At 38.4% G+C, this 24,724-nt stretch overlaps 1 protein-coding gene across 3 annotated transcripts in view; it reads left to right on the forward strand.

Annotated features, from left to right (window-relative positions):
- Window positions 1-24,724, forward strand: part of PRRG1 (proline rich and Gla domain 1) — a 98,985-nt gene that overhangs the window by 47,779 nt on the left and 26,482 nt on the right. For all 3 annotated transcript variants that reach the window (XM_005593273.4, XM_065538575.1, XM_045384496.2), the window contains one exon: window positions 11,413-11,463. In XM_005593273.4, coding sequence (XP_005593330.1) covers window positions 11,454-11,463 — 10 coding nt within the window. In that variant the 5' untranslated portion in view covers window positions 11,413-11,453. The remainder of the gene's footprint in view (window positions 1-11,412; window positions 11,464-24,724) is intronic.

Genomic DNA, 24,724 nt, shown 5'->3' on the forward strand with positions numbered 1-24,724 from the left:
AGAATAGACTGAGATCTGGTGTTACAGCAAAGGAAGTGAGTAGGTCCTACTGATTGGTAATGTTAGATTGAGCCAGGGATATTGCCACTGTTTTAAACCTGTGTAATGGGAGTTTGTTTTACTACTTTCCCTAAACTGAAAACAACCTGTCTTAGTTGATTCAGGCTGCTATAACAAAATACTTTAGGTAATTTTTGAAAAACAAAAATTTATTGCTCAGTTCTGGAAGCTGGAAGTCACAAATTAAGACGACGGCAGATTTAGCGTCTAGTGAGAGCTTACTCTCTGCTTCAAAGATAGTACCTTACTGCTGTGTCCTCACATGGCAAAAGGGGATGGGAAGCTCTCTCAAGCCTCTTTTATAGGGATAGTAATCCCATTCATGAGAATGCAGCCTCATGACTTAATCCCTTCCCAAAGGCTCCACCCATTAACACTGTCGTAATTAGGTATTAACTTTCAACATATGAATTTTGGAGGACACCAACATTCAGACCATAGCACAATCCAAGTGTCTGTCACTGGTAGAATAAAAAATGAACAGGGGTGTGTGTGTATGTCCGTGCCTGCGTGTGTGCGTATAATATACAGAGCCAGTGGTAAGAATGAATCTACTACAATTACCTACAACAGTATGGATGAATCTCACAAACAAGCTGCTAAGCAGAAGCCAAAAATATCTAAAAGTATACACTAATGATTTCGTTTATATGAAGATCAAAAATGTAAAACTCATTTATGGTATAAGAAATCAGGCTAGTGATTCCTAGTGCCTACCACTCCTTTCCTCACTCTGCTAATTCCAAATACAGAGCTTGTTCTCATCACTGTAACCACCACCAGTACTCTTACTGTCACAGAGTGTCACAGAGTGTCCAGGGTTGTCTTCTTCAGGGCTTATAAGGTCCAGGGAAGTTACAAGGATGGCTACCTACAAGGAAACATTGAATGGGAACTGGCTAAAGCCTCAGGCATGGATAAAAATTGGATGGGAACTGGCTAAAGCTTCACACATGGATAAAAATTGGATGGCAACTGGCTAAAGCCTCAGGCATGGATAGGCATCCTTACAGTAGGGAGGTCATCAGCAAGGGAGTGGCTACTGCCCAAGGGAAGCCCTCAGCATATAGCCCCAGGAAAGATTCTGACCATGTGCTTGCTCTTATGGTTTGTAGATGCTGAACCCACCCGCAAGGGGCTCCTGAGCATTCAAGAAATGCCCCTCACTAAAAATGCTTCTTCATTTTTAATCTGTTTGATTCCTTTCTGATCTGACTCTTCCAACCTAGGCCCCACTGATTTCTCTCTTTCCTTCAATCCAGAGGAGCCTTTCTAGCCTGGAAGGTGGGTTTGGTTGGGTAGGATTGGAGGAGGAGCTTCTGCTGTCATTATTTTATTTAATCATTTCATCTGCTAGAAGACTTCTTGGTTTTCCCAAGTACCTTAAAAGACAGAAAAACTTATTTTTTCTCTTTTTCTGACCCATAATTGTCTTTCATTTGAAGCAATGAACACAAAATGGCTTAGGTACTTGTCGGGCAGATGGTAAATACACAATAAAGAAAGAAGCAAAAAAAAAAATCAACTATTGGGAGAAACATAACTTTAGTAAACATCTTAAAATGTCATTCCATAAGACTTGGGTTGAATTAGGTAATAAAAGTATTATTAATATTATGAAATTTTGAGGAGAAACGAGTTTATATGTGTGGTGGAGAAAATATTTGTTTTAGATTCATGGTATTTCAGGTGGTGGCAAGATATCCAGGTGTAGATTTCTCTGAGGCATTTAGAATTGTGCAACTGAAGGGATGGGTCAAGGCTGAATGTATAGATTTATTGGGATGGAAGGTAAAATTCAAACATCATTGTGGATGAAATAAACTTATTTCTGTTAGAGAATACAGTTGACTTTATGAAGTGATTTATAGGGCATCTAGATTGTTTGATGTGGTGTGCAATGACTTTTTTATTCACTGAGGTGTTTCTATAGTTTTAGCATAATTTATTTAGATGGTTGTACCATTATCTTTAATATTTTATTGTGCACTAGAAATATAAGTCCCACTGTCATATAAAATTAATATCTCTCACTTGAAAGTTAGAGAATTCTCTTCCTGTTGTTATTGATGGTGCTGGATCTCTGTGTTTCAATACTTACACTGGACTTCCTTGTTATTTCTTTGACTTGTTGACGTATGAAAATTCAGTAAGCCATTTCATTGTATACACCAGGGATTGTTAAATAGTGGCTGGCTGCCAGTTTTTGTGTGGCCATGAATTGAGAATGGTTTTACATTTTTAAATGCTTTAAAAAAATTAAAGAAGGGTATTTTATGATACATGAAAACTATATAAAATTCACATTTCAGTGTCCATAAATAAAGTTTTTATTAAAATATAGCCACACACAAATTTGTTTCTGTGGCTGCTTTCATGCTGTAACAGTAGAGTTGGGTAGTTGCAACAGAGACCATATGACCCTCACAGCCTAAAATATTTATTCTCTAGCTTTTTACCAAAAAAGCCAATTGACCCCTGATATACACCAACTGTTGTATCATTAGAAAACTAGTGCCAGGTGTGGTGGCTCACACCTGTAATCCCAGCACTTTGGGAGGCTCAAGCTTGCCTAGCTTTGCTCAGGCGGGTGGATCACTTGAGCCCAGGAGTTTGAGGCCAGCCTGGGCAACATGGTGAAGCCCTGTCTGTACAAAAAAAATACAAAAATTACCAGGAGACTTAGGTGGGAGGATCACTTGAGCCTGGGAGGCAGTGTCCCCCAAAAAATACATAAACCCACAGAAGTATTTCTCTTACACAGGCAATAGTTATTTAAATAACATCTTTTCCTGCCTTATTTTTCTCCTTGATAGGTACCACTATTTATCACTGTTTTACATACTATACTTTTGCTTGTTTAAATAAACAGACACAGGTTAACTATTTCTTCCCTCTAGATTGTAACTTTAGTGAGGGCAGGGGTTTGTGTCTGTATTGCTTACTGTTGGATTCTCTAGCACCTAGGCATGTAGTAGACACACAATGTATATTTTATTTGAGTATTTACATAATATATATCTGTTGAATTGAGAAACGAACGGCTGAATTTGCTACATATTACTGTATCCAACTCTGAGGATGACTGGACGACAGAAACAAAGTATCCTTTGTTCATTTGCATAGCTTGCCTAGCTTTGCTCTAGAGATTGTAGGAGGTATCTCTGAATTTCAGCAATATCTAACAGCATTTTGATGCTGTTCCCTAGTGTATATAGCACTGAAGAACAGCATGTATAAATATACATATTAGATACATTCATTTAAAAAAGTATTTAATAATATACTTTTATAATGTATTTTATATAATTATATTAATATATCATATTTTATATTAATAATGTTAATTATACATAATGTTAATATAAATTTACATATATCTATACCTCAAGCTTTTATATCAATTATTGTTTTTATACATTTGAAACAGTAGGCTTTGTGAAGTGAATGGCACATAGTAAATACCTAAAGGTTAAAATAATTGAAGAATTAAGCAAGCTCTTAGGTAATAGGTTATTTTATGAAGACAGAGGTATTGCTTAGTGGTTTCCCACTGCTTTTACAATGAAATCCAAATGGTTTTCCAGCCAGTAAAGCCTTGTATGATTTGACTATTTGTCTTTGTCTCCCACCTTCTCCCTTGCTTGTTATGCTGAAATCAAACTGAACTTTTTTTTTTTTTTTGAGACAGAGTCTCGCTGTGTCTCCAAGGCTGGAGTGCACTGCAGTGGTGTGATCTTGGCTCACTACAACCTTCACCTCCTAGGTTCAAGCAATTCTCCTGCCTCAGCCTCCTTAGTAGCTAGGATTACAGTCGCACACCACCACGCCCGGCTAATTTTTGTATTTTCAGTAGAGACGGGGTTTCGCCACGTTGGCCAGGCTGGTCTTGAACTCCTGACCCGAGTGCCTCGGCCTCCCAAAGTGCTGGGATTACAGGCATGAGCCAACTCACCCGGCCCAAACCGAACTTCTTTAAGTTACTCTATTACCTTAAGGTCCTTTATTTATGGTTAAACAAAATATAATGACTCCCCCATAGACCCTAAGCTCTATTAGGGCAGGGATCACAGATGCCTTATTCACCATTAACAACCCAATGTTTAGCAAAATAACTAAAATGTAATAAGCAGTAAGTAAATATTTTTTGAATGACTACATATGTGATTAAAAGAACACTGGAGTTGATGTCAGAAACCCTAGGTTAAAATCTTGGGAATGCATTCTGAATCTTGACCTAGGTACCAATTGCACAACTGTGTTTGTCAAAAGTCATCGAGTTTTAATGTTGGCATTTTTTATGTAAATGTGTTGATAAGTTTAAAAAAACCCAATCCTAAGATCCTCCTATTTACTATGCGAACATGAGTAAGTCCATTTCTCTGAAATTTAGTTTTATCATTTATCAAGAAGTCTTTTTGTACCTATCTCAGAGTTGTTGCAAGCACTGATAAGATGACATAAAGTGAAATTGCCTTATCATAATAGACATACAACAAATACCAGTTGAATTTCTATTCTGTGAAGGATGTAGAAGCAGGCAGATGCAGAGGTGAAACTCCCAGAGGCCAAATAGGATGAAACTTTCACTTACAGAAGAACTCTTAGATAGCCAAAGAGAGTTGTGACTTTAAGAGACACCACAAGGAGGGAATGAACTCCAGGGAGCACCTGCTCTAGAGTATGCCACAGGGCCCTTAGATCCTTTTACCCTTAAAAATTAGAAGGGCCTTGGGGTCTGGGGAAGAGCAAGAGCCTGGGACTGGTAAAGCCTTAAGGAGAGTAACCAGAGATTATAGTCATGGTGTATCCAAGCACCGTGGTAGACAGTGAAGTGATTGACCTGCCTAATCAACCATGAGAGAGCCATGTGGCTAAAAAGTAAAGTCAACATAGAAGTCCTCTACAAATTAAAATGTAGCCTGCAGTGTTTCAAAACTAATAAAGAGCTAGATATAATTGAATCTCAGAGGATTACTGGAAGAAGAATAACTACCAAGAATGGGAGTTTCCAGTCTATTGTCATGGGAAGGCTAAGAAAAGAGGGGCAAGTGCATTTAAGGAACATCAAAAATGGCAAAGGAACTCTTAGATAACCTACAGTTCTCTAAGAGTTCCAAATTTAAATCATTCCAAATTTAAAACATCAAAGCAACTGAAGCCAAATCATATTTTAATTTAAAATATTCAGCTCACAAAATATACCTTATGTCACTCTCTTCTCTGTCTGAAGTAGTAATAGTTACACTTAATGTATTGAACCATATTGACCAACTAGAAAATAAACCTCAAGAACCAGATTGTACCAAAACATTTTGAGGGGAAAAATACCAGATCTTTGTTAGCATCCTCATAGGTCCTGCTTACTGTTACTAATAACTATTAAAACTGTTATTTAATCCTCCCTCAAAGCCTGTGAAATTAGAGCTACTATTAATAACCCCATTATGGTTGAACAAACTAAGTCTTAAAGAGGCTAAATAACTTTCCCAAGATCAGATAGATGGTAATTGGCAGACCAGGCCTCAAGCCCACATACGTATGATAGCAAAGCCCATGCTCTTACCTGTTGTTGGAACTCTTTGTTGGGATGTATATAACATGTCATTATTTAAAAGGTCATGCTTGTACGTGTCTATTAAGATAAGTATATCAAGGCTGGGCACAGTGGCTGACTCCTGTAATCCCAGCACTTTGGGAGGCCAAGGCGGGCGAATCACGAGGTCAGGAGGTCGAGACCAGCCTGTCCAACGTGGTGAAACCCTCGTCTCTACTAAAAATGCAAAAAAATAGCTGGGTGTAGAGATGGGTGCATATAATCCCAGCTACTCAGGAGGCTGAGGCAGGAGAATCGCTTGAACCCGGGAGGCGGAGGTTGTAGTGAGTTGAGATTGCACCACTGCACTCCAGCCCAGGTCACACAGTGAGACTCCATCTCAAAAAAAAAAAAAGATATGAAAACATCAAGTTATGCACCTTAAATATATACAATTAAGGAAGACTATAGTAAAAAAAATTCAGATTGAAAAATCAACAGGAAACCTGATATGGTTCTCAAAAAAGATACACTTTCCAAAAGGTAGATAAAATATGATACAGATTCTATTATTGTCCCAAATTAAGGAAATTTTAGCATCTAATAAGATAAGTAATATATAAAAGAACCTAACATTTTCCCTAGTATATTATAACATAGTAATTATTCAATCAACATTCAAACAACTGTATATTATACAGTGGTATTTTGTTTGGTGTTTTCTGAACTGAAATGATAGCAGCTCCCAGGACATTGATATAAAGTCAGTCTGGATCTCCATCTAAAACATAGTGTCCACTTTGCAATCTTCAGCCTGTATTTGGGGATGCATACTTCTGTATGTAGTTCTTTGACAGTTTTAGTGATGCTGGGGTCCTAATAATGTGGATATTAGCTTGCTCTACCTAAGTACTGTACTGAACACTGCATTTCTGCATTGTTAAGTTGTCATTTCTAAACTGTATGAACAGTATAAAGATCAATAAAGTCTTCCCTTACAATTTTTAAAGCTGTGGTACTGGAAATCTGTTCAGTGCCAATATGACTTTCATGTACAAGAAATGCACACAGAGAAGAAATCCTGAAAACTGTAGATTGTTGACTCTTGAATATATACTTGATATGGTTTGGCTGTGTCCCCACCCAAATCTCATCTTGAATTCCCATGTGTCATGGGAGGGACGCAGTGGGAGGTAATTGAATCATGGAGGGCAGGTCTTTCTCGTGCTGTTCTTGTGATAGAGAGTAAGTCTCATGAGATCTGATGGTTTTATAACGGGGAGTTTCCCTACACAGCTTTCTCTTTTTGCCTGCTGCCATCCATGTAAGACGTGACTTGCTCCTCCTTGCCTTCTGCCATGATTGTGAGGCTTCCCCAGTCACATGCAACCATAAGTCCGTTAAACCTCTTTTGTAACTTTCCCAGTCTCAGGTATGTCTTTATCAGCAACGTGAGAAGAGACTAATACAATACTGAAAGAGAGTATCATGTATAACATTGTTACTGAATTGTAAACTCAAAAAAAAAAAAAAAAAAAAAAAGAATTTGTCTCTCTTGTTTGCCAATTTTTTCTCTAAGGCAGGGTTTTTTAACTTTGACACTATTGACATTTTGGACTGGTTAATTCTTTTTTGTAGGGGACTGTTCCATGCATTTGTAAGATGTTTAGCAGTTCCTGGCCCTAACCTACTAGATGTCAGCAGCACCCGTCTCCAGTTGTGACAAACAAAAATACCTCTAGACATTGATAAATGCCCCCTCGGGGGAAAATTGCCTCCATTTGAGAACCACTACTCTGAAGAATAAAATAGCATATGGCAAATAAAAGACACTCACCAAATATTTTTGGATTGACTGAAGACAGGAAAGAACAGTCTTCCACAAAATGTACCACTTGTGATATGCTTTGAATATCTAGGAATGACCTGGAAACATTTCTATAACCTTAAGAGTTATGTATTTTATATACATTAGAAAATATAGAACACGACAAACCCATGTTTTTGCGTAGTGTTTTATAGGACAGCGCTAAAGTGGATACTGAAGTTAAAAAGTAACTTAATGGAAAGAAACATTAAGTAACTGTACACAACAGATACATTAAGCACAACTGATCAAATTGATTAAGGTGGTATGTGAATTACTGGAGTTTGAAGCACTCATTTATACTAAGGGAAACTTAAGCACAAATGAACTTCCCCTAAGTCTGGTTTGTGTGCACCACTAGAATCCTCTTTGGGAATGATCTAGTGCCTTGCCCAGGCTAGATACAGGTGTTGATGACAAATTGCTTACCCTTTGAGAATTAGTCTGATAGACACTATAAGATATTAACATCTGGATGAGGTAGCATTATGAGAGTTCAAAGGAAAAAGAAATTACTTTCTACTCAGGTAATGAGGGAAAGTATCACTATTGATATTGAAGGATGAATGGAATTTTTGTAGTAGATAATACGGAGGAAAAGAGTAGAGGCAAAGAGTTGGACCAGTTCAAAACATATTTAAGGGATGAGTAGAGGCTGGTTTGGCTGGAGTGTAGTATAGCTATTAAGGAAAGTGGAATCTGGTTGTAGAGGGTGTGTAATGCCAGGGTGGGTTAATCCATGGAACAAAGATTATTTGATTTTCTAATGTCTGGCTAAAAACTACTTTGTTGTTATTGTTGTTTTTAAGTGTATTGCCGTTATTTTAGAAGTAACGTTTAGTTTGGGATGGGGACCTGACTAAGAATCAAGATAAATAAATACTGCTGCTTAGAGAAGTATTAAAAACTAACACACACACACAGACACACGCGCGCGCACACACACACACACACACACACACACACAAGCTGAAAGAAGAGACCAGAGACTAGAACAGCAGAGGATCAGAATGGAAAGATCATGACATCAGAAGAAGCAAGGAGGTAACCTGGGCCTGGGGGAGTTTGCAGTTTGAGGTGATATGGGTAATAGGCCTTGAGCCTTTTATCGCTGTAAGAAAATTGTCTTATTTAAAATAAGATGCTGATCTTTGGAGGTTTATTACTGAAACGCTAGATGAGGTGGCTGACATGTAGTATTGATTTTTGCCTCCTTGGTTTTATCTTCCCCTGGAAGATAGCTGCCTCCAATGATGCTTGTTGTTTACACCATGCTGACCTCTGGAGCGGCAATTCCTCTTTGAAAATCCTGGCCCAGGCCTGACAGCCCTTTCCTTTGTGGTTTCTTCTAACACAACTGAAATAGGCTTGATTCTTTTCTAAAAGACTTTATTAAATATTAAAGAATAAACAAGAAATAAAATACGAGAAGTCCTGCCAGATTTACCTAGCATCTCTGATATCACTGTCCCTGGTCAAGCCACTCTCATACCTCAAATCTCCTTTCCCTACTGCTGCCAGAAGTGTCTTCTTAAAATCCCAATTTAGCTATATCACTGCCCTGCTTAACTCTTTCATGGCTTCTCATTTGTACATGGATTACATTTTAGTATATTAACTTTCTTTTGGTATTTCCTAGAGTAAGGATGGTTTTATAGTTATGTTGACATAATGATTATTTCATTTATGTGATTTGAATGGGTTACGGTTAAAGTTGAGATAATACTTGGGAAGGGTGAGAACCTTCCTGTAAAAAGGTATGAGTTCTAACACTTCCCTAAAGGTTTCCCAGACTAGCTTTATCTGAAGGGTCAGGAGTCACTGGATTTCAAATTGTGCTTCCTATAGTGCTAGGTTTCTGATGAGGTATGTCCAGGTCACCTCCAGAAAAAAATCTCAATGGGTAAGACTACAACCCACCACCCCAATTCTGCCTGAAGAGTTCCACCCTAACCCATTTTTTATATATTGGTGGTCCACATAAAATTTTTTGAGGGCTGTCTGCTGCTTTCAAAAAAGATGCGTTGATGAGAAGTCATTAGATGATTTCTAAAGTTCCTTTCAACTCCAAAATTATCTGAGAATCCAGCCCCCTTGACGTCTTTCTTGATTCACTTTATGCTAATTTTGTTCCATATGATTAATGCGTTGTTAGAAAATAACAGAATTTCAGAGCTGCAAGAAACTTTAGCAGTTATCTTGTCCAGTTTTCCAAAAGAACAAGACTCCTGAGAAATGCCCGTTGCTTACAGAAAGGACTATATAGCTAAATACTTTTAGACTGTACTTCTGTCCCATTGCTCAGTAGCATTTTAAAGGCTCTGAAAAGTCTTATAATAAAGAAACCTGATTAAATTAAGTCAGTATTTCCTACATTGGAAGCATGGGCTCTATTTCAACTTACTATGACCTTCTTTATCTGGGACTAGTTTCTGCCCTATTACCAGATCAGAGAGCCCTGTTTTTGAATAACACACTTTTTAACATACTGTGTCATGTGCGTCCATGTGAAGAGACCACCAAACAGGTTTTGTGTGAGCAATAAAGCTTTTTAATCACCTGGGTGCAGGTGGGCTGAGTCCGAAAAGAGTCAGGGAAGGGAGATAAGGGTGGGGCCATTTTATAGGATTTGGGTAGGTAAAGGAAAATTACAGTCAAAGGGGGTTTGTTCTCTGGCCGGCAGGAGTGGGGGTCACAAGGTGCTCAGTGGGGGAGCTTTTTGAGCCAGGATGAGCGAGGAAAAGGACTTTCACAAGGTAATGTCATCACTTAAGGCAGGAACAGGCCATTTTCACTTCTTTTGTGGTGGAATGTCATCAGTTAAGGCGGGGCAGGGCCTTTTCACTTCTTTTGTAATTCTTCAGTTACATCAGGCCATCTGGGTGTATATGTGCAAGTCACAGGGGATGCGTGCAAGTCACAGGGGATGCGATGGCTTGGCTTGGGCTCAGAGGCCTGACACTGTGGAGAATAATTTGGGAAAACTCATATAGTTGAGCCTCCTCCTTTTGCAAAGAATTTACGATAGAAAATGATTGATCAGGTGTCACACAGTTGGTTATCAGGTCTCAGTCTAATATTTGTTCCTCAATGGTCTCTGCTTAACTTCAAGTAGGTTATAGATTCCTTAATGGACTGATAGTTTATGTCTTATAGCTTTACCTTTCAGGTGCTTAGTTTCATATTGGGAACATGATAAGTGAATAATAAATGCATGATAGCTCTATGATTGAACCCTGTGAGAATATGAAGCATTATGATATGAATTGGTTTCTGTGTATGTATGAGGGTTTTTTTTCCCATCTTTTGGAAACAATTTCTGTTCCCCTGTGTACACCCTTTCTCTGTAATTGCAGTGTATGTTTTTTGTTTCTCCAAAGTTTCTGTTGTCAGTAGTTTATGGTCATTGATTCATACTGTTTATTGGAAATAACTCTGTGGGCTGCTTTGCCTCAGGGCTAATTTGATTAGGGATGCTGTTGTTTTACACCATTTGGGAAAATGTTACGCTATAAAGGCTATTGAATTTGTCACAGAATGATATTGAAGGGAAGCCAGAGACAGGAGAGCTAGTAACTTGCTGGCCTGGTTATTAGCATTGGGCCTTTTGGGATTTTTGTCTGCCATTTGTGTTGATATTGCTGTTTTCTGAAGAGATGAGTGTGTGACCAATTTGGGGATTGTTACTTGGCACGGACAGAAACTAGTACCAGATAAAGAAGGTCATAGTTAGTTGATATAGAGCCCCTGCTTCCAGAATATTGTGCTTCTGTCCTCTGAGGTTAGATTATCTGTTTGTGAGGGAGAAAACATTTATGTAAGGGAGAAAGATTGGAATGTACTGAAATGAAATGCTCACATTGACCACATCAGCTGTACTGGAGCTTATCTGATGTAACCACTCAGCCTCTGTCAATCTGACTGTGTGTATGTGCTCTGTTTTGTACAGGGAATCGTCATCCAGGGACCTGCCAGAAACCACAAGAAAACATGGGGAGGGGTAAGTTTCTCTTCCCTTTTAAGTAATTTAGACTGTCTCTGTAGCTATTATAGTCAGGAAATTAAATTTCTAACTCATAGTATATTTGTGGACACCTAAATTGTATTTCTTGTTAGTGTTAAAAAGTTTTTGTCTGAAGCAGGGCTTTGCAGAGAAAGACCATCAACCACATTTGTTCTCTGGATCTTTGATTTTCTTCTTTTGTAGAGACCTCCCAGTACAGGGAGAGATGGATCAATATATATATACTATATATACAGTATATATTAGTATATATACTTATATACTATATATATTAGTATATATACTATATAATACTATCTATACTAATATATAGCCTGTATATATGTATTAGTGAATATATATAGATATATATACTATAATATATAGTGTATATATAGATATACTCTATATATAGACCTTCCCCAAACCCAGCTTCTTTACAACTTTTTTCTGTTTTCTGTTTTCATGCTAGTAACATAAAATAGTCTACTATGCAGCCAATGAAAGTAGTAAAAATAATCATCTGTGAGGCTGATCTGTAATTTTTTTTTTTTAATTTTAAAGCCCAGCATTACGAACCATTAGATGAATTCCTTTTGTTTATTTTTGCCTTCTCATAAGGCTGCTTATGGGCAGTGGACAACAGATAAATTTAAGTTCATTTCCTTGTTAATATTAAGCAGCCACCAGAGGGACTTCATAAATAATTCTGATTAATGTATATCATGGTAACCTAAAATAATCAAAAGGGTCAGAATCTAGTTTAAAGAGTTTATTCGAGTGCAAAGGTTGAGGACGAACTCATCTGGAAAGCACTGATTCCAAAGAATGGAAATCACTGTTTCCAATTGTAGAAGTTTGGGGATGACTTGAATAGACAAAGTTTAGGATATTTTAACATCTTTCTATGTAAGGCTTACTGCATAGTTACAATGACCTGATTGATCCAGGTGGTCCTTTTCTTTCAGGAAAGGTATATTTAACATTCCACAATGAAGATGTGATTGTCATGGGGTCTCTGTTTGGGGCACCATCTGGTCTGAGTTAGGTACAGGATAATAAAGGAAGAGTAGCAAAGATCAGTGACTGAAAGGGGGAGATCTGGCCTCTGGTCTTTGCTATTCATTTACAAAACAACAGCAATGAGGAAGAGTGTTAAACTATAACCTAAGAAGCAGAATTGCAAAATATGTTATGTGACTGAAACCACAGTCACATCTCTCCCAAGGCTTAAAGTGTTTTGGGGGGTTCCAACAGCTTTTAAATTTTATTAATTTTCACAATCATAAAATTAGAATGCTATGAAGGACCTCAGAGGAAGATTTGGTGTGTGGTGTGGTATAGTATAGTGAGAAGAATACTGGATACAAAAGACCTGAATTCAAGCTCTACCTCTACTACCTTGATCAAATCCTAGAAACTCCCTAAACTTGTTTGTTCATCCCTGACGTGGGATTAATACATTCTGCACTTCTAGCCTCAGAAAGTTGTGGTTGGCATAATGTGATAATACATGTAAAAGTGTTTTGAGAGTTCTAAAGTGTAATGGAATACAGCAGTGGTATCTGCCCATTACTGTCCTTTTTTTTTTTTTTTTTTTTTGAGACAGAGTCTCGCTCTGTCGCCCAGGCTGGAGTGCAGTGGCGCAATCTCGGCTCAGTGCAAGCTCCGCCTCCTGGGTTCACGCCATTCTCCTGCCTCAGCCTCCTGAGTAGCTGGGACTACAGGCGCCCGCCACCGCGCCCGGCTAATTGTTTTTGTATTTTTAGTAGAAACGGGGTTTCACCGTGGTCTCGATCTCCTGACCTTGTGATCCGCCCGCCTCGGCCTCCCAAAGTGCTGGGATTACAGGCGTGAGCCACCGCGCCCGGCATACTGTCCTTACTGACTAACTATATCTTCATTGTTTTTTTAATGGGTAAAAATGAAGTTATTTGACCAGATGCTTCTGTAGGCAGCATGACTGGGACTTGAGTCATATAAGCAACTGAGAGTTCCTCCTTCTGTTGCATTTTGCTTGCCCCACCCTTGTATGGGCCCTGGTAGGAAGCTCCAAGGATTATGGATCAATCACGGAAAATATCTTCTTGAATCTTGCTGAATCAGCTTTTGTTCCTGTTTTCTCCAGAGCTTCCCTTGGAAATTGATTAGGCCTAGCTATTCTGGTTCTTTCCAAATCTTAACAAAAGATGGCAATCTCTGATGGTTTGGAATTTTTAAAACTAAATAAAATTTTTAAACACTATTCAGAATTCTGGGACTAATCTATGCCAAGGCCTGCCCGCAAATCAGCTGTCAGTGGAAGCTTCCAGAGTAGTGATACAGCTCCAATGGCTGGGGGAGCTCCAGGGTCCTTAGTCTCACGCCGAGTTAGATAAAACGACACAGACACACGTGGAGTGGTTTTAAGTAGTGGAGAGTTTAATAGGCAACAAAGAAGGAAGAAGCTCCCGCCTACAGAGACAGAGGGAGAGGGGCTCCCAGCTGAGAGAGGAAACCTGGAGTGTGGTGGAAAACAGCCAGTTATATGAGGAGACTGGAGGAGGCAGTGTCTGATTTGCATAGGGCTCAGGGGATTGGTTTGACCAGGTATGTCATTCACATAGCCTGTGAGAAAACTGGCCCTCCCACCCTAGCCTTTTAATGTGCAAATGTAGGGTGCCCTGATGTTCTACACACGTGGGGATATGTGGGGACGGCCATGTTGCCAGGAACATGTTGGGGCAAGGGGAAGAAGATGGTGGGAATGGCCATGTTTGTGTGGACCCAGTTTCCAATGGCCTGCATTTGCATATCAAAGCTTGCTGGCCCAACTCTAAGAGCCTGGGCTTTCCTGCTAGACAAGAAACGTTTCTGGAGCTGCTTTAAAAGAAAGAAAAACTTCCCAAGGACCCCTTTTCCTATCTATCTGCCTAAAATAATTTCTTAGTAACTCCTATAACATTAGCACATCATGTTTGGTCCTCACCCAATCCCAAAAGCTTCAAGTGGATTTGGAGAATGCTGTGGTTGTTGGATACTGCCATAGCCATATAGAGGAGAGAGCTGCACTGAGACAAGGAAACCCATTCTTTCTCATTTCCTCTATTCATTTTTAGACTGCTCATCAGGTCACTAGCAAAGGGACTATTAGGTGCTTAGTTTAGAAGATGTCTCAGCAACTTTTTGTTCAAATGGTCAGGCAATTAGTATATAGTTGACCTTTGAACAATGTGGGGGCTAGGGATGCTGACTCTATTGCGTAATCAAAAATTCATGTATAATTTTTGATGCCTCCAAAACTTAACTACTACTAGCCTACTGTTGACTGAAAGCCTTACCAATAACATAAACAATTAACACATACTTTATATGCTATGTGTATTACATACAGTATTCTTATAATAAAATACACTAGAGAATAGAAAATATTATTAAGAAAATCATAAAGAAGAGAAAATGACTATTAAGTGGAAGTAGATCATCATAAAGGTCTTCATTTTTGTCATCTTCACATGGAATCAGTGGAGGAAGAAGAGGAATTGGTCTTGATGTCTTAGGAGTGGCAGAGACTGCAGAAAATTTGCATATAAATTAACCTGTGCAGTTCAAATATGTGTTGTTCAAGAGTCAACTGTAGTTCTTGCTAAAGAACAGGGCATGGTAATGTAATCTGCAAAGATAGGCATGTTTCCAAGCTGGTGATGAGATAAGGGAAGTGCTTCAAAGAATGCTGCTTTTACAAATACAGAAGCTTGTGATAGCATTTTCACTGTGTTGACCACTTTGAAAGCATTTGTAATATCCTGAATCTCAAAGAGACTCTATCCTTTACTCTCTAAGCTTTGCTTAGTTTGCCTGATTACGTTTGTTAATTGCTGACACTGTTATTGGGGAGAAAAAGATGCTACTGTATGCTCATTTTTCTCTTTTCTGGCACTGTACAATGAAATTTTCCCTGCATTTGGCAAAGATTCTCACAAACGTAGCCCAATGTATCATGCAGAGGGACACAGAGGAAAAATATTGCAAAGATATGGCACTAGCCTCGTTACATAAATTAAGGATGCATGAAAACAAAAAACACGGTTGGATAACTGTACAGTTTAGGTGAGAAATTAAAACTGAGGTGAATTTCTTTTAGCATTCTTTGATACTAGATGAAGAAGTTATTCGTACATATGTGTTAGAAGAATCATTCGTTTATGTGACATGAAGGATTATAAACAAAATTTAAATCTTGAGGTGGGGAAGATGAGAACAGCCTTGTATATTTAATTTTTTATTAGCCTACTACTACCAGTGTCCATTGTGTGTGACACTGAAATCCCATTTACTATGTATGAATTCTTAAACAGGGCTTAGTCTTTGGGACTCTTAAGAATCTGTAATTATTCTGATATTAACACTGTAGAGCACTTTATAACTCACAGATATTCCCTCTACATTATCTTGAGTTGCAAGGCAACCCTATGATGTAAATAGGAATTATTATCCTCATTTTATGTGTTATAAAACTGAGGCTCATAAGAAAAACTCTTATCTATAATCCACAGACTACTAATGGAGAGCCAAAATGCAAATCTAGGTCTTCTTATGTCACGTCCAGTTTTTTTCTTCCAATAAACCATATTCTGAATGTCTTAATCATCAATAGTGTGTAAGTCAATTAAAAACTTTTTTTTTTTTTTTTGAGACAGAGTCTTGGTCTGTCGCCCAGGCTAGAGTGCAATGGCCGGATCTCAGCTCACTGCAAGCTCTGCCTCCCAGGTTCCCGCCATTCTCCTGCCTCAGCCTCCCGAATAGCTGGGACTACAGGCGCCCGCCACCTCGCCCGGCTAGTTTTTTGTATTTTTTTAGTAGAGACGGGGTTTCACCGTGTTAGCCAGGATGGTCTCGATCTCCTGACCTCGTGATCCGCCCGCCTCGGCCTCCCAAAGTGCTGGGATTACAGGCTTGAGCCACCGCGCCCGGCAATTAAAAACTTAAGAGCTATCTGTTGCTGTGAGAGGTATAGAAGAAATTATTTTTTAATATCTGCAGTGTTCACATATCATGAGGGACTGGACAGAAAGGCAAAGGGAAATGGCTCATTGTTCATCAACATTTAGGGTAACAGCTAAAATACATGTGTATCAGATGGTGGAATGCCTCAAAGATGAAAATCCTCTGAGCAGCAATGGTCCATGTCTGCGGTAATTCAAAAGGCAGCCACACTGATTGGCAGTGACCATAGTAGGTAACAAAACAATTCAGTTCAGAAGCTTGTGCTACACAGTCCACAAGGAAAGGTGCCTAAAGTAAAGGGCCTTTTGCTGCTTACCTGGCCTATGTGAAACTCACCCGTTTGACTGATGAGTTTTTATCTTTGTGGTTTTCGTTGACACAAGGAATATAATGCATCATGGAACACCAGAATAGCATGAGATGACAAGATGAGATACTGGTTCAAAAATGAACAGCATATATAAATAAAACTATATGTAAAATTCTAGTAGAGAACATTTTTACAAAGAGAATGTGAGGATTTTACAAATGTGTATATATAGGCTCACAAAATATTATAATATAATCAGGCCTCCATATCTGTGGGTTCCACATTTATAGATTCAACCAACCGTGGATTGAAGTTATTTGAGAAAAAAACAAAAAAATAAGAATACAACAATAAAATGCAAATAAAACAATACACTATAACAACTATTTTCATAGCATTTACATTGTATTAGGTTTTATAAGTAATCTAGAGATGATTTACAGTGTACAGAAGGATATGCATAGGTTATATGCAACTACTGTGCCATTTTATATAAGGGACTTGAGCATTTTGGTATCCGTGGAAATCCTGGAACCAATCCCCAATGGATACCAGATGACTGTTCTAGGGTATTTATCTTTAATCATCTTCAGATGGTAATTGAAACTATATTTTACCTTTTCATTTCTCCTCTGACCAACTGGTATATTCATGATAAAATGGTAAAAGGCCCAGTACTCCCAGTAAGTCTTCTCTTTATCTACAATGAATATTTTTCAGTTTTCTTGCTTTAAAAATTTTGTGATTATTGTTTTTTTTTACAGTGTTTCAGTAGAATTTGTGTTTTAAAGATATAGCTACTTTCCATCTGAATTTTTTTCTATCTTAGCACACATTTCTATTACTGAATCTTCTAAGTGCTGTGGAAGCAATTTGTGGTATCTGCTAGCCTCATATGAAGTTATTAATGGCTATTTTCACTATCTACCTTAAAAACAGAGCTTCTGGGAGAAGTTCGTCATGTTGTCTTGATAATAGCAAACCATGAGCTAGCTGCTTGTACACATCTTCCACAAAATTGGAATAATACTTAGCCATGAATTTTCAAAATAATTTTGCTTTGTTATATACAAAACAATATCTGGAATAGCTTAATGATTGCAATCAGGCAGGTCTTATTTGTGGAGGATAATCCGAAATAAAATATGAAGATAACTTAGCATTTTTTTTTTTCTGTTTTTCCTCTTCCAGTATTTAGTCTTTGGAAATAGGTCTTACCTACCTAGCTTAGAAGAAAATTGTAGGTCTATAAAATCTTAATATGAAAAGTCAGTTTCCATTTTCATTTTCTGTACTTAATAGTAACATGACCTTAATGTCTTAGCATAAATGAATTTTTATGGTTGTGCTATAGCAAAACAGTGGTAGTGTTGCCAGTTAGTCTTTGTTTCTTATTACAACATAGCTGCATAATTCCTCTGGGTCATTGCATGTGCTGGGCTCCTTTATCCCAAGGAACTCAAACATATCCCCCTAGTTGTCAAGACTTAGTGGAAGGGAAAATGGTTTACAGCCACCACAGTAAATACGTAAGTTATTTGATTCACTGCTGAACTATTGTTAAGTTGAAGCCAATTCTAAACTTCAACTGAGTGTACAGCTCTATGTTGTCGAATAGGGAATGAACCTTCAAACTGACAAGCCTTGTAAAGTAACTGTCTTATAATGAAGTGCCTAATTTTATTTGGGACCTCCCCTGGTTTATGGTTCAAGTGAAGGTATCCACTTAAAGTCAATTAATTATTTCATTTTTCTGCCTGTATTAGATTTGAGAGTCTCTTTATTATGGTGATATATTCAGGCCTCTTTAGTTTAGATGATGTCAATAATTTATTATAAATTCTTATCTTCAGAATTTTATAACAGTAATATGGATCTGCTTGTGGCTGACAACTGCCATAATTTTTTCTTTTTTTTTTTTTGAGACGGAGTCTCGCTCTGTCGCCCGGGCTGGAGTGCAGTGGCCGAATCTCAGCTCACTGCAAGCTCCGCCTCCCAGGTTTACGCCATTCTCCTGCCTCAGCCTCCCGAGTAGCTGGGACTACAGGCGCCCCACCTCGCCCGGCTAGTTTTTTGTATTTTTTAGTAGAGACGGGGTTTCACCGTGTTAGCCAGGATGGTCTCGATCTCCTGACCTCGTGATCCGCCCGTCTCGGCCTCCCAAAGTGCTGGGATTACAGGCTTGAGCCGCCGCGCCCGGCCTTTTTTTTTTTTTTTTTTTTTTTTTTTTTGAGACGGAGTCTCGCTCTGTCACCCAGGCTAGAGTGCAGTGGCCGGATCTCAGCTCACTGCAAGCTCCGCCTCCCGGGTTTACACCATTCTCCTGCCTCAGCCTCCCGAGTAGCTGGGATTACAGGCGCCTGCCACCTCACCCGGCTAGTTTTTTGTATTTTTTAGTAGAGACGGGGTTTCACCGGGTTAGCCAGGATGGTCTCGATCTCCTGACCTTGTGATCCACCCGTCTCGGCCTCCCAAAGTGCTGGGATTACAGGCTTGAGCCACCGCGCCCGGCCCATAATTTTTTCTTGGCAAGTTTTTCTCACTAGAAAAGAAAAGAACTGAGAGTCAGGCTACTTTTTCAAAACTCATTATAGTGCTTGATGCTTTTTGTGTTTGATGCAATCCTCTCTGCCATTTACTTATTAAAGAAGAAAATAACCTTTGGCACATAAGTTTAGAAAGGTTTCTCAACTTTAGCACTATTGATTTTTTTTTTATGGAGGCAAAATTTATATAACATAGACTTGACTATTTTAAAGTGTATAATTCAGTGGCATTTAGTACATTTTGTAACCAGAAGGTTGCTGTGCTGTAAGGAAAATAGTTACAAAATGTACTAAAGGTTGCTGTGCAACCTTCTAGTTAGAAAACATTTTCGTCACTTCCAAAAGAGATCCTATTCCCATTAAGCAGTCACTTAATCCCTTCCCATTATCAACTTCCCTTACCAGAGAGGTACATTTGTTACAATCAATGAAACTACATTGACATGTCATTATCACCCAAAGTCCATAATTTACATTAGGGTTCACTCTTGGTGTTGTATATTCTATGAGTTCGGGTAAATGCGTAAAGAATGACATGTACCCACCATTATAGTATTATACAGAGTAGTTTCACTGCCCTAAAAACAAATCCTCTGTGCACCACCTATTCATGCCTCCTGCCCACTCCCCCTCCATGCCTGGCCATCACTGATCTTTTTATTATCTGTAATTTTGCCTTTTCAGATTGAAGAGAAAGAAGCCTTCTCAGATTGGCTTCTTTCACTTGGTATTATGCATTTAGGATTCCTTCATGTCTTTCCATGATTTGATGCTTGTAAATTCTCAACTGTTTGGGGGTAAATATCAAGGAGTACAATTGCTGTATCATATGGTAAGAGTATGTTTAGTTTTGTAAGAAACCATGAAACCATCTTCTAAAGTGACTGTACTATTTTACATTCCCACCAGCAATGAAAGAGAGTTCCTATTGCTCCATGTCCTTGACAGCATTTGATGTTGTCAGTGTTCTAGATTTTGGCCAGTTAAATAGGTGTGTAGTGGTGTCTTCTTGTTTTAACTTGCAATTCCCTGATGATATATAGCCATGAGCTGCATAATGATGTTTTCTTCAATGACAGACCACATATATGAAGGTGGTCCCATAAGATTATATACCACATTTTTACTGTACCTTTCCTGTGTTTAGATATGTTTAGATACACAAATACTTACATTATGTTACTTACAGTATTCACAGTATTCAGTAAGTTGCTTATAGTATTCAGTACAGTCACATGCCATACAGTTTTGTAGCCTAGGAGCAATGAGACTATACCATATAGCCTCGGTGTTTAGGTGTATAGTAGGTTATGCCATCTAGGCTTGTGTAAGTACACTCCATGATGTTTGCACAACAACAAAATCACCTAACGATGCATTTCTCATAATGTTTCCTGCCGTTAAGCAACACATGACCATATGCTGTGGAGCATATTTTCATATGTTTATTTGCCATTCACGTATCTTCTTTGGTGAGGTGTTTGTTAAGATCTTTGGCCCATTTTTATATGCTTGTTTTCTTACTGTTTTAAGAGTTCTTTATACATTTTGGATAGCAATCTTTTATCAGATGTACCTTTTTCAAATGTTTTCTCCCACTGGGTGGTTTGTCTTTTCATTCTCTCGATATAATGGTGTTTTTTATAGAAGTAAGTTGAGTCTAAAGGAGAGCAGAGTATGATTCTGGAGACCAAGGTATAGTCCTTGTCCTATCATCAAGTAGCTGTGGCTTTGGGTAAGTCACTTAACCTATAGATTTCAGTATAGTGTTCTGGTCAGTAAAATGAAGGGATTAAGATGGATCAGTGGTTTCCAATGTGTTTGGTGAAGCCACAGGTCTTCTAAAGGGGCCCCCGAGGGGCCACCATGAGGGAAGGGAGGAAAAGGAAGTGCCCCTGGTATATAACACCTCTCCTTCAGACAGAACAACTCTACTACGTTGTATTTTATCTGTTTTTATTTCATGATAGGTTGATTTGCAGAGGATCCTATGACTAATAAAATTTGGAAAGCTACCAGATCTCTTTCAGTTCTGAAAATCTGCGACTCATGACCATTAATTACCATCCACATTTTGAGGCTGTATTAATGTGTGAACAGATAGGAAAGAAAGTGATAGAAGAACTAGTGGAATAGCTACTATTATGTGCTTCTCTGATGGTGACAAATCATTCACTCTCTATTTCATGGTTTTGAAGTATATAATTCTTCCAGTGTTTCCAATGTGGCCTGTTTTAGGTTGAACCATATGAACCTACACTCAATGTATTAGGTTGAACCATGTAAAATGGCTGGAAGTCATGATTTTGGCCTTCAAAAACTGTAATTTCATGTACTTCAACCAATATCAATGCAGTATGCATTGAGTTCAGAGGCTTCTTAAAGCATCTAGCTCGTATATATATAAATGAATTAATTAAAAATGTGTCACAGCCAGATGCGGTGGCTCACACCTGTAATCCCAGCACTTTGGGAGGCCGAGGCGAGTGGATCACTTGAGGCCAGGAGTTCGAGACCAGCCTGGCCAACATGACGAAGCCCTGTCTCTACTGAAAATACAAAAATTGGCCGGGCACGGTGGCTCAAGCCTGTAATCCCAGCACTTTGGGAGGCCGAGACGGGCGGATCACGAGGTCAGGAGATCGAGACCATCCTGGCTAACACGGTGAAACCCCGTCTCTACTAAAATACAAAAAAAATTAGCCGGGCGAGGTGGCGGGCGCCTGTACTCCCAGCTACTCGGGAGGCTGAGGCAGGAGAACGGCGTGAACCCGGGAGGCGGGGCTTGCAGTGAGCTGAGATCCGGCCACTGCACTCCAGCCTGGGCAACAGAGCTAGACTCCGTCTCAAAAAAAAAAAAAAAGAAAAAAAAAAAAGAAAATACAAAAATTACCCGGGCACAGTGGTGCACCCTGTAGTAGTCCCAGCTGCTCGGGAGACTGAAGCAGGAGAGTGGCTTGAACCCAGGAGGCAGAGGTTGCAGTGAGCCGAGATCACACCCCTGCACTCCAGCCTAGGTGACAGAGTGAGACTCTGTCTCAAAAAAATAAGCTAAATAAAAATGTGCTGATTTCATGGGTGGCTAACAGTCCAGTTTGGAAGCAAATGAGATTCCAGAATTCTACGCATCAGCCCACCACCTCTTTTGGGATTGATGTACATGTAGAATCAATAGCAAGAGTTTATTGAATATAATCAAAATCAATTTGGCTTTTACAGTTACTACATTCTTTTTGGCAAATGTCAGTAGCTGCCAATAGTTAAAGGCATGTGAGGTCTAGGCTTCCCACAATTTGACTACCAGGTTACAACTAAGTCTTAGGCCGAATTTTGCTATACACAGACATTTATCAACGAGATGGCACAGTTCTGCCATATAACTTATTATGTAAACTCTATGAAATCCTATTTCTTTCCTCATTTAGGATCTCCCACAATATCTTGGATAAAAAGTTCCTCTAAGGCATATGTGACAGCATTCTAGCAATGGTATTCAGCTAACCCATCTAGTTAGATTAAAGCAATCAAGAATCCTTCACATCATCAGCTAAACATGAGGCCTTTTAGGAATCAAGTCTTGGCCACCATTCCTAAGAGTACAAACTGCAGAGGCTTTAGATTTTTATACTGTGTTCAGGCAAACCCTTGACTGCTGCTGTCATTTCTGGAGGAAATTCACATAAAAACAACATTTCTTTCACCAGTGAAAAGTCATTTGTGAAATTCATGTTAGTGCTTACTAACAGTAGCACTAAACTCATCAATGAAACTCTATTTCTTAAATCCATTATGCTCTATTGTGGGCTGGAGAGAAATATAGCCAAATGCTTTTGTAGTAGCTACCTTTGAAATGTGGCTTTTTGGTTAAATGTAATATGTGTCCTACTAGGACAGTTATCCACTCCTAGAGTCTAGATTACAACTATCACATATAATACCTATCCTACAGTCTATACTGATGAGTTGTAAAGCAATCATTACAACATAAAATTATGCACTACAAACTATAGTTCATCTTATGAGTTTTATCTACCTGTCTTTATTTTCTATTAAATGGTGATTATTAGTCACAGCTATTGCCATAGTCTTCTATATGAGATAGAATGTAATCAGTATAGATAGGGTCCATAAACTAGAAAGGAAATCTTATGGTTGTAACAATTGCAAACATCAAGACTACTGATATTGCTGCTGGTACAATTGAGGCACCAGTAAGAGTAGAACTAGCTGTCTTTGGAATTCTCCTGTTTTGGTGATTCCACCTGATTGTGTGCTTAATCATGCCAAATTAGACTAATAATTCCATATTTGTTTGTTTCTTGTGGGCAAAGCATTGCTCTTGGTTCAGAAATATGTATTAGAATACCATGCCTTTAAATCAATTTGCATAATTGCTATTAATTTGATTGCTGTAATCTGCCATTTCATGAATAATTCTTTTTGATAAAAAGTAGTTATAAATTTTAAAACCCCTTCAAAGAAAACTTTGCCTTTTGCCTTCCTCTGTGGGAGAATATATTGTGCCATTTCTCTCTATGTCCTTTTTCCTTACAAAGCATGAAATCATTAGGTGGGAGACATCTGAATGTATGCCCTGAAATTTGGCTTTTACGAATACCATACTGAGATAGTTAGTGTCACTCTGGTGTGAACCATGTTTGTTTTATTTTTAAAGAATACTGACTTTATAGACACACATTACCTCTTTTGTCATCTCTCATATAGAAATCCATTTCTGGCATATTATCCACACTTTTTCCAGGAAACCTACCTGTTATGTGGTATTTCATTGTATGCCTCTGGTACTACAGATTTGTTTAAGTTTTAGGTAATGATCATAACTACTATATGGTCCTTAGGGGGTAGATTTTAGGTATTAAATATATTAATAATCATTTTTTTTCCTCTCAGTCTCTTAGACTTCCCACTCCCACTAGCTCAATCCTGCAACTTCCAATTATTTTTTAAATATATGAGCTTTTGAATGGGTTTCAGTTCCCTCATTCCTGTGTAAACATATACTATATGCTATACTAAACTAAAAGTTTGCAAAACTGGTTGGGCACATGGACATCACCATACAATAAATTCTGAATTATTATAAACATATCAGCTATGAAAAGTTAACTTTTAATTTCCAGAAATAGTTTAACAATGGTGAAATAAATGGGGACATTGTATGTATTGCCACCTTCCTAAGTAAAAATAGGAGGATGATTTAAATAGTGTCTTTTTAGTTTGCCTAATTTTGTTTTTTAGTAAGTGAAATGTCACTTCAGAGTGTGAGACTTTGATTTCCTAGGAAAAGTTGTTTCCATCAGTCTGTGATAAGAAGTACCTATTTAACACTTATTTTAGCAGGGGAAAAAAAAAAGCTTGAAGGCATTATATGCAGGCACAACTGAATAATAGTATC

The sequence above is a fragment of the Macaca fascicularis genome, chromosome X (genome assembly GCF_037993035.2).
Source record: "Macaca fascicularis isolate 582-1 chromosome X, T2T-MFA8v1.1".
NCBI lineage: Eukaryota > Metazoa > Chordata > Mammalia > Primates > Cercopithecidae > Macaca > Macaca fascicularis.